Here is an 11,253-nt window from a genome sequence, read left to right as displayed (position 1 = left end):
TTTCCATTGATGATTTTTGTGTGATTTTGTTGCCAGCACATTCAACTTTGTACAGAACAAAGTATTCAATGAGAATATTTCATTCATTCAGATCTAGGATGTGTTTTTTGAGTGTTCCCTTTATTTTTTTGAGCAGTGTATATATGTATTTTATTAAAAGTTATATAATGTCGCTTTAATAGCACATAGGATTTTATATGTCATATCTGTGAAACTGAAAACTGTAAACCTCCATTTAAAATCCATTTTTCACTGTTTTAAACTCTTCAAATTGTTCCACAGTATACATTATTAACAGGCTAAGATATGCTGGTTCAGACTCATGAAAGAATATATTTTTTATATAAAAATTAATTAGCAGTCCCCTCACGAATGACTGGGGCTTGTCCTGGTACAATATGGCAAGCTCAAGACGTCAGCAGGGAACCTCAAGGTTAGAACTGTCTCATCAATTTCCATGCAAAGCCAGATGGCTCTGCCTTTGAGTCCTTCCTCCGGAGACTTTGTCTCTACATCGGAGACATGCAGAGACGGAGGTGAAGACAAAGGCCCTAATAAAGACAAGAAGAGCGCCGGACTGAGGTCAATATGGGAGTGGGATGGATTTCAAATTTGCCCAGCGTACTCAAGAAGGCCCAGTTCTCATTATAATCTCTCCTTTTTCTGTGGGTTGGAATTGAGCGCAGAGACAAGGGTTCAGGATTCGTCTGACCACTCTTAAAGCACTGCCTTGTTTCCAGCCATTGAGCCGGAAAGAAGAGCCAATATCTCCAGAGTAAGAGCGCACAGACGGAGTCCCAAGAGAAGGCAGTGAGCTCAGCATGCAGACTGACTCTTCAAATAAGTCTGTGTAGTTGTCGGACTGGATACTTCCAGTTTAAAACTTTGCCAGTTGACCCAGTGAGACCACAGAACCAAAAATAACAAACTCAGAAAATGTAATAACAGATTCTGTAAACTCTATTTCTCAAATTTGCAGGAATATTTTTCAGATTTTGCTTTACTGCACGCTTTGTAAGAGCTTAATACACATGAAGTATTATATTTGATGTTAAGAATCAAATTGATATATATACAGCTCTGGAAAAATTTAAGAGGCCACTTTAAATTATCTGTTTCTCTGATTTTACTTTTTATAGGTATATTTTTGAGCAAAATGAAAATTATTCTTTTACTCTATGAACTGCTGGCAACATGTCTCCGAAATTACAAAAATACAAACAAAAATTTAGTATTTATTTGCAGAAAACGAGAAATGGTCAAAATAACTAAAAGGACACAGAGCTTTCAGACATCAAATAATGCAAAGAAAACAAGTCCATATTCATTTAGAAACAACAATACTAATGTTTGATATTTGGAAGAATGTATATATATATATATATATATACAGAGAGAGAGAGAGAGAGAGAGAGAGAAAGAGAGAGAGAGAGAGAGAGAGAGAGATGGCTTCTCACACTCATATAAAATACACACCATTTACAGAAATGATTTATTTCAGTGTAAAGTAATCTTACCGTAATACCTCTGGCAGTGCACACAAGCCAAATATTTCTATGTTTAATAAACATTCAGACTTCCTCTTATCCCAAACAATCATGTTTTCCCATCTTCACACCTCATCTTTACATAAAAAACATAAAATCTTATTTTCATCGATCAAGCATGAAAATAATCCATAAAGGAAAACCCACAGATCAGCCGTGTCAGCTGGTGCCTGTAGCAAATAGAAGATGTTTTGTCAGTGAGGATAGATTGGTTCTTGGCGCAGCTTTAAAACTGCCTGTGGATGTTTTCGTAAGCCTAATCTCACTGAGTGATGATTTCATTTGCTCAGCTCTCTGGTATCTCTTTAATCTGAGAAATGATTGCATCATCAACAATAAACTCAGTTTAATTTCAAGTTTTGGATTGATGCGATAAGATAGCACTTCATTAAGAGATATCCTAATGACTTCAAGACAGCTGAAACACTTCCCTGCAAAAGTATTCATAAAATTTTTGATATTTTATCATATTACAACAACAAACTTGTATTTTGTGGGGATTTGATGTTACCACATACTTTAGTGTGATTTATATTCATAAATTAGCAACAAGTTGAGTTGCAATAGGTCCTTGTTATTGTATTTCAACAGCCTTTTGTTCAGGCCTTGATCCATGGCCAAAGTGTACACTTTGCATATAAATTTCTGTTGGAGATGACAAAGGACAACAAAGCAATCAGGAGAATTGTTAATGAAATTACAGCGTCTCTTATCTCTGGTCATGATTGTGGCACTTGTTCCGTCTATTGCTGCTGCTTTCTGTCAAAGGGAGACAGTGCTGCTGTTTTACCGGCTTGAAATTTGAAATACAAAATAATTTCTATTCAATTATCCAACTATTAGATGAACCACTGCTCCTATGAGTTGTGCAGCAACAAAAATAAGAATTGTTTATTTCTTTCATAGAAGTAACCGTCTCTTTTCTGCTACTTCTGTCAACAGGGGCCACTAAAGACATGGGCAAAATGCTTGGAGGAGAGGAGGAGAAGGACCCTGATGCTCAGAAAAAAGAGGAGGAGAGGCAAGAAGCACTGAGGCAACAAGAAGAGGAGAGGAAGGCGAAATATGCAAGAATGGAGGCAGAGAGAGAAAACATCCGACAGGGCATCAGGGACAAGGTCAGAAAATACATCTGGACATTTTCCATATGTTTTTGGTCAAAATGTGAAACAATGAGCTTAAAATATAATTCCATACCAAAAAATAAAAGTAAGAAATAATAAAACAGAAGATATTTTCTCAATTTTTTTTGTTTCAGTGCAATAAATTTGTCATTCAACTCCTTCATTAATGAATTTAAATTAGCTACAGGTATTTTTTTGGCTCCATCCCTGCTCATAATTTACTGTCACAGATTTTTGCATCCAAGGCTCTGAAAACGCAGCCATGGGTGATTTTTTTCTAGGCAGAATAAAAACATGTTTTCCATCCCATCTCCTGCTGAAACTGACAGCAAGAACTTGCAAGAGAAAAAGAAACAGCAGTTGATTTAACCTGTCTGCAGGACATTTAGCAGCCTCCTCACAGTGTGGGGCTGATGTCCAGTCAAAAATAATAAATTACCAAAATTATCTCAGAAAGCTGAGCCTGCCATAGATGGTAGCTCCAGCAGTTACAGTTTAATCCTGTAAAAAGCATTTCATCTGCTCTATTGTTCACTAATCTTAAGTTATTGTGCAGAGAACTGGAGCAATAAACTGCAATATAAGCGTTAATAATATTAAAAAATAACAATAAGAGTAGTCCATGAAGTGGAATATTGAGAAAACACTAACACACTTTATTCTAAAGTATTCAAATTAATTGACTCTTTACAAAGCCATAAATAACTGAAAAACATTCAAAAATTGTTTGACAAAGAAGCAAATTTATAAGTTGAGTTTTGTCATTTGCAAATACATGTAATAAATATGAGATTATGTAGGTGGATAAAGAGTGGGAATATTGATTTAAGTTTTCACTTCCATCCACTTAAATATGCAAAGCAAAAGTTTTGACATTTTTTTTTACATATTGAAAAAACAGTAAATAAACAAATGTTTAATGAAATAAAATTCCTTCAGGCTGTAGCTTCTTATTCAGATGTAAAAATGTGATCAAATTATTCAATCTTAATAAAATCTGTATATTTTAACAGCACATGAGATACATTGTCTTATAAAAAAGTATTCTTTGCTCTTTTTGCTTTTGAAATTTTGTCACATTACATTCGCACAGATTTTAATCAGATTTTGTGTCACAACAACACAAAGAAGTTGAATTTGAAGGAAAAGGTAACAAATAAAAATCTGAAATTACAGCTACATTTAGTTTTAATCTCAAATCTAGTCCATGGTGTCATTTAAAAGATACAAAATGCTGTGAACAGACTAAAGTTAATTTTTTTCTGACTTCATATTTGGCTGTTAACTAATACTGCATATCAGCCTGAACACACTTTCCCCAGAGTGAAGCATAATGGTGGCATCATGCTGTGGGAACACTTTTCCTCAGCAGGGACTGGGAATCTGGCCAAAACTGATGGAAAACTGATGGAGTAACAAAAAAATACTGAGAGGAAACCGCAAAAGAGTTTAGTCAGGACAAAAACAATTTAAACATTCAGCTGCAACGATACGCTTCAGCTCAAAGGATATTCAGATGTTCAATAGAAAAATTGTAGAAAGACCTGAAAACTGAAATTTAGTCTTTCTTTTTCCATCCAGTATGATTGAGCCTTTTTTTATTTTTGCAAAGAATGAAAAGCAAATACTTCCATCTCTGGGTTGCTAGTAAACACACAGAAAGTGGTTTTGCAGCAGGACTGAATGAAAATGAATACAAGCATTTTCACATTTCCATTTTTTAAAAAAAGAATCTGAAAACCATTTTTCCTTTTCCTTCCACTTCACAATTATACTCTACTTACTATTTAAAAATTAAAAATAAAAATCTATTATTTAAAAATACTAACAATCAGATGGAACCATTTCTTTATCTCAAGGTTGCAAACTTTGTGTGTTGTTTTTTGCTTTAAAACTACTTTCATTTTTTTCCCCTTTCTAATCGAGAATGAAAGCAAAGGAGTTTTGGGAATTATGTTGGTAGCTAAAACATGTAAAATAAACCTCAGCTTTATGTATTTCTCTGAAATCTAAATTGTTTAATTTTATTTTATTTTTTATTCAATTCACTCAATACAAATAGTTGACGTCACAACTAAAACAAATAGTGAATGAAAAGGAGCAGAAAGAAGAATAAACTTTCGCCTCCTAATCATGTAAAAACAAAATTAGCTGATTAGCACAGGACACATTTCAAATACACAAAAAAATAAACAAAAAATACACAACAAAACATCAGCTTATTCAACGCCACATCACTCCATCAAAATAATTTAACATTTTCTTTTAAATTCTAATTTCCTTTAAAAGAAATTGCTTCATAGCACAAGATTATTAGTTTAAATTTTAGAACCTTAAAGGCTTTAAAAACACTGAAATGATTGGTTTTGTTTACTGACGTTATTTCAAAATGCAAAGAATTTCTTGTATTTCTTTACATCTACGATTGATATTTAATTACCCTCTACTGGTTTTTCACGCTTCTGGTAAAATATTACTCTTAACACTGCTAGTAATGCATTAAATGTTTGACAGGAAGACTCTTTGAAGAGTTGGAGAATCTCCTCTGAACTCCACAGCGTAGACAGGGAAGGGGGAAACAAGATGAGAGATAAAGTGAGGTTTGACAGTGAGTCTTCGGGAAGTGTTTGACTTTATTCTGCAGAGAGGCGCTGACTAAGTGTGACGGTCTTCAATTTTAACTGATGCAAGCCTTTTGTTGCTTTGGAATAAGCCTGAGAGCGAGAGGGAGACAACAAGACAGAATGGAGGAGGTCGAGTTAAAGCAGCATGAGGGAAAAGTAAAGAGAAGATCTCCAGCAGATATATCAATAAACAACTGCTTCAGTGGCCTTTCGTTGTTCGAAACAGTTCCCAAGTCATATGTTGAATCTCTTTCTCAAAACTTTTTTGGTCAAAGTACTGGGGCAGAAGGAATGAGTACCAGTGGTTTTAGCTGTCAAGTTGTCAACATAACATAAATCTTAAATGTATGTGTGCTATATAAAAGAAAAAGGGACGCAGTGCTTTGCTACACTACGACAAGAAAACAAGGTCAGGAAAAAGCTTTTAGAAACAGAAAAAATAGTGAGGGAGAGAGTATGTTATGCTTGCTTGACTTTAAGAACCGTAACATGTACATGAGGAATTTGGTTTGTTTTGGTTCAGTTAAAAATAATAATAAAAAAAAACACCAACGCTGACAGGATCGTCAGCAGAGCTTAAATGGGCTAACCAACCACAGCAGTGTTAGCTTAGCTACTAGCAGCGTTAGCTAATCTACCAAAATGAGCACTTATTAATAATCGCATAATAGATATCAAGCCTAAAAACATAAAACTGTAACGGACTGAATGTTCTGTTCTTTGTGTGGGAAATGTTTGAATGTTTTTTTGGTGTTGAATCCTGAAACAAAGTGGCGTTGTTGTCAGTTGCTACGGCAACGAGTCTGCGTAGCGCAGCCGACACAAAGAGCAAGAAAAAAACAGTTGTTCCCTAACCCTAACCCTATTTTTAGCTCTGCTGTGGCGCACTGCTCTTATTCAATCAAACTTACATCTCCAGGTTTCCCTTAGTTAACGTTATTATTCTCCCGGGGCAGCGCGGCTATGGACTGCATGGAAAAGAATAGCCCTCCAGCTTTGTGCGCATGCGCAAATTTTCCGGATGTAAACAATAACATGCAAAGGGTCCATAGCCTCCATGTGTTAACTTTAAATGTAACTGCTGCTGCTAGTACTGATTTATTTTCCTCAAACCTATATCCACAGCTCATGATTTGATTACTTATATTATATCTAAGATTTCATCATTAATTAGGCATATTTAAAAGGAAAAATAAAGAGTTAAAGTTAAAAAAAAATGTCTGCTGGAAGTAGCTATCGGAAAACAAGTATTAGTCAGTAACAATGCCTAGAGCATTAAGTGACCCTAACAAAAAGTAGATGGAATGACAAAACTTACTTAAGTTATTCAATACCACATAGGCACCAACTGGACATAGCTGATAGTTGTTTTTGTTTGTTTGAGTAGTGGTTGTAATCCCTGATATTTTCATAAACCGTCTCGCAAAAATAAAAGCCACAATGGAAACAAGGTGTAAAAATGCAATTTTCGGACAATACAAAACAGATAAATCAACATGTGACATTCAACCTCTTTTATGAGTATTCTTTAAAATATGTAACAATGCAAAGTGGTGAACTACACATTTTCAATTACATGGGTTTCAAAAAACCAAAACACATGATCAAAAGCCAGTTCTTTAAAGACAAATGTTATTAAAATCTGGCCTGCTGCGTTGTTTTTCCTTTCTTGTTCCTGCAGTATGGCATCAAGAAGAAGGAGGAGAAGGAAGCCGAGGCGGCCGCTGCCATGGAGCAGGCCTCAGAGGGCAGCCTTACCCGCCCTAAAAAGGCCGTCCCCACCGGCTGCGGCGATGAGGAGGAAGAGGAGAGCATCGTGGATACTGTCATGAAATTCATCCCAGCCCCTCTGATGGATATGTTCAATAAAAAGTAACAGGGTTTTGCTTGGAAATATGGTTAACTTCTTACAAAATCCTTCTAATTAATGCTGTACCAGCCTCTCCCACTCCAACCTGCCGTCACACTCTTCTTCACACTTGTCCAGTCCCATCAAACCAAATACTAAGTGTCCTGGAATTACACAGTGTGCCATGATTTTGTCTTTGAGCTGATCTAGCCAATTTCAGACAGTGATTCATACTTTTAATATCATGACAAGAGAATCAGTTATCCTGTTTTAAAAATTACGAAAACACCTACATATTGCTTTATTTAACATCTTTTCAATCCATTTCTCAGAATAAGTCCAAACATTGCCGACAGCCACTTTTTTGTTTGTAAATAGCCTAAATAATATAAAAGAGTACTATATATGAGTGAAATATGATATATAAACAAGATTACTAAGAGTATAAGCCATATTTTTAACTTTTAGGGAATTATCCAAATCATATCAAATTTAATTAAAATTTTAATTTTCCTTTTACATTTCTGCTAATTTTTGATACATAGTGTACAGAGATACATGCATTTTTTTTTAATTGGTTCTTCGTTGTGGCCATTCACCTTTAAATTGATCTTTATGTGAATGTGAAATATGAATTTAAATGTGTAAAAACAAAGTCAAGTAAGTTTGTGAAGTGAAGGAATTTATTTCTATTGAGACAAATTTGTTTATTTTGTATGCATGCATTTAATACCTACAAGGCGACGTGCATATACTGATTTCATTTGTAGTCATGAAAGAGAAGACGTTGGTATTTCAGGCAATAAATTATTTAATTAAAACATTTCATTCAACTTCACTGTACATTAGGAGATACTGACTTGTTCAAAATGTTCTTCCATGGAGAAACATCTTCTCTATATGTAAAACTTGTTTTAAAACAGGAGGGTAAAATTTTATGAAGTCAAAAAGTTCACTGGTTAAACTATATTTGATTGTGGCTTCGAAAACTCTGTTTTGTGTTTGCCAGTGTTATTTAGTCTTTTGAATCAAGACGTGTTAAAATTTCACCTGGCTGGTTAATTTGAAGCTGTGTGTAATATCTCTGTGTTTTCTCATTTTATTTTAATGTAAAAAAAAAAAAGAATAGAAACTTCACAAACACAACTATGTTGTGTACACACTATATGTGAACAGACAGTGACAATAGTGCAATATATTGTTCAAAATGAAGTTGTCCTGTGTCTGTTGGTTTAACAAACGGGAGTGAAGTCCCAAATCAGCAATAACAGACAATCTTCATTGTTTTGTGTTTTAAAGTTACCCCTAAATGTGTTAGTCGATGTTAATGGCACATATGTGTCAACATACTGTAACAGTGAAAGTTTTGTAGGTCAGACACATTTAATTAAAGAGGGAAGGTGGGACAATTTGCTTCATGTCATAAAAGTGTTTTAATCACATGAGCGTTCATCAACTGGAATTCACAGCTGATGAACTGTATTGTGTTAGCTAACACAATGAGAAATGATTCACAAAGCTTCATGGCTGAACAAGGAAAAATATTTAACATTATGACAGATTCTGGTCTGGTGTGCTGGGAAATAGCTGCACAAATTCAAATACCTGTACAAATTCTTCTTTTATGCCTTTGTTTTAAATTTTACTTCATTCCAGAGTGTCTTGTTGAACATTCCAGATATTTCTGACATTCCACCAGATTTATGCTGGTAATCCACCTACTTAATTACAGATAATTGCAGTAGGCCACAGTCAACGCCTTCTTTGCCTTTCAGACTACTACATCACAATGTAAACCTTAAACTATTTGTGCTTTTATAAGTCAGAAATTGAAGATTGACTCCAGTCTACAGTTAAACAGATGAGATGTGTGCCAATGCCAACTAAAGGGTAATTTTAGCTCCCGTGTACAGAAAAGTCCAAAATCAAATCTCTGTAATCATCAATGTGCTTTTGAAAACAGTAACTTAGATATTTTGGTAGATTTTTTTACTAAATGTTTTGTGGTTCACTTGGGCACAGTAGGTGTAGTTGTAACTGAGGTTTTAAAAACCACACATTTTGCCTCGATGTTGCAGAACTTGTGTATTCCTGTTCCTTCTATAAGGGATTTAGTTTTTGTTTTGTGTTTTGTAAAGTGTATACTTATTTGAAATACAGTATAACACACAACACTGGTGTAATGCCACCCACAGAGCACATTTATTTAACGTCTTGCGACTTCACTGCATTTGTAAACTGCCAGCCGCTGTTGCAACATTACGTTAGCAGTCAACCATCTGATAGTTGTTGCCATGTTAGGGAGCAGTTATTTAATTATACCAAAGAATAGTGATGTTGATAGCAGATTTAGTAAAAGAGCTTTCATTTTTGTTTTAGTAAATTCTCAGGTATAGCTTGATGTTTGATTAGTAGACGTTAACTACAGCTGTTGTTGAATTAGCGTCAATAAAGACATTAGTTTCATTGCTAACAACTTAGCTTGTCAACAGCTACTATTAGTTTTGAATACATTCAGCTAAATAGTAGTTGGGCTACCTAAAATACTGCTAAGCAGTGACATAAAAGATTTTTAAAATGAAGTCATATTTAATATGTTTGTGTTTAAAACTGATGGATTTTGATGGCACAAAAAGTTTCACAGCTAGCTAGAAACTAGGTTTAGTTGGCTAGACAGCTTGTTTAACGAGCTAGGTTTAGCTAGTTGGTTAAACCTAGGTTTAGCTAAGCTTATCTAAATTATGTTTAGCTAGTTTAGCTAGCTAGGTAGCAGAACCTAGCTTTATTTATAGCAAGCAAGTTGCTCTATTGTAACATTTTATTTTTAAAAGTTTAACTCAAGAAAATATTTTAAAAGCTACAATTCCTGCCTTGAATAAGTTCCCAAGCAACAAAACTTAAACTGATGAGTTTATTTGCTAGCAACTTAGCTCTATTGTTCACAACAAAACAAGAAGTTTTGTTGTGAACAATAAACAAGTTTTTATTGTTGGTCTAACGGTATTTTATTAACATAAATTCATGTCTTTAATAAAGTAGTTTCACTTCTGGCATCCTACTTTATTGATGGCCAGCCAGTTATCACATAGTAACTTTAATTTAATAAAATCCTTAGCCCGGGAATATTTTATAAACTTTATTTACTGCCTTAAATCAAGCAGTCCTGCCGCTTGTAACATTTTGATTGATGGAAAGTAAGTACATAGACAGTTAACTATGATTTTTGAATGTTTTGCCCTGCTAGATAGCTACAAATCCTGCCCTTGATAAAGCCCTGGCTAATAGTAAGAAACTGCCTGGTCTAAAAAAGAAAGTTACAATTATTGCCTAGTTCTTTGTTAGCTAGTTTAGCTAGATGCTACATCAACATCTAATTAAACTAGCAAAGATATTTTGTCATATCTTTTAAAAGCTTAGAAAATATTCTTTTATTTTAGAATATCTTCAATCTCAGATTTGCTAGAAACTTCAATCACTGCCTTAAAATGAACAGTCTGATCGCTAGTTACCTGGTTTTCTTACCGCTAGCAACTTAGGCCACGGTGACATTTAATTTTATCACGTTTGGTCTTAAAATATTTTAGAAAGCTATAATTACTGCCCTTCTGAATGATGCCAAGCAACAACATCTCAGCAAAAATCATGTGTATTCAAAAGTATTTTTCAAATTAACGAAACCCAATCACTGTCTGCATCTAATATTCCACCAAATACAGTCATAAACATTTTTATCATTATCTTATAAATAGAAAATTGATTGCTCTCCTGCAGCCCAAACAAACTGCCCAAGCCCTGGGGGAACTCAATACGTTGCCATATTGTGAATGTTGAGTCAAAAGCCCACAACAGTTGAAAGTCACCTATTTATGTCACTCATGCACTCATTAGTAGGTTTTAAAAACTGCCTGGATATGAATAACATGGCTTCTAGAAGAATAATCCTTTGATGTGACTTGAATGTAACTGTCTGACGTTTCTCTCTTCTTGCATCTGTCTTTTCTCTGTTCTGTATGTGCTGAGGAGATGCTATTTCTGGTGCCGTTTTTTCTCCCTGTCCGTTGTCAGTCCTGTTTTCTGTCCTCTGGTGGCTGGTATTCTGAGTAAAAGAA

At 34.6% G+C, this 11,253-nt stretch overlaps 1 protein-coding gene across 2 annotated transcripts in view; it reads left to right on the top strand.

Annotated features, from left to right (window-relative positions):
• The window catches only part of cplx1 (complexin 1), a 55,562-nt gene extending 45,851 nt beyond the window's left edge, over positions 1 to 9,711 (top strand). For both annotated transcript variants that reach the window (XM_007572558.2, XM_016660934.1), the window contains exons 3-4: positions 2,490 to 2,665; positions 6,977 to 9,711. In XM_007572558.2, the coding sequence (XP_007572620.1) occupies positions 2,490 to 2,665; positions 6,977 to 7,171 (371 nt within the window). In that variant the 3' untranslated portion in view covers positions 7,172 to 9,711. The remainder of the gene's footprint in view (positions 1 to 2,489; positions 2,666 to 6,976) is intronic.
• Positions 9,712 to 11,253: the final 1,542 nt, after the last annotated feature.

This window comes from Poecilia formosa, unplaced genomic scaffold (genome assembly GCF_000485575.1).
Source record: "Poecilia formosa unplaced genomic scaffold, Poecilia_formosa-5.1.2 Scaffold303, whole genome shotgun sequence".
In the NCBI taxonomy this organism is placed as follows: Eukaryota; Metazoa; Chordata; class Actinopteri; order Cyprinodontiformes; family Poeciliidae; genus Poecilia; species Poecilia formosa.
The sequence above is the reverse complement of the archived record's forward strand: the minus strand, read 5'-3'. Positions and strand labels throughout refer to the sequence as shown.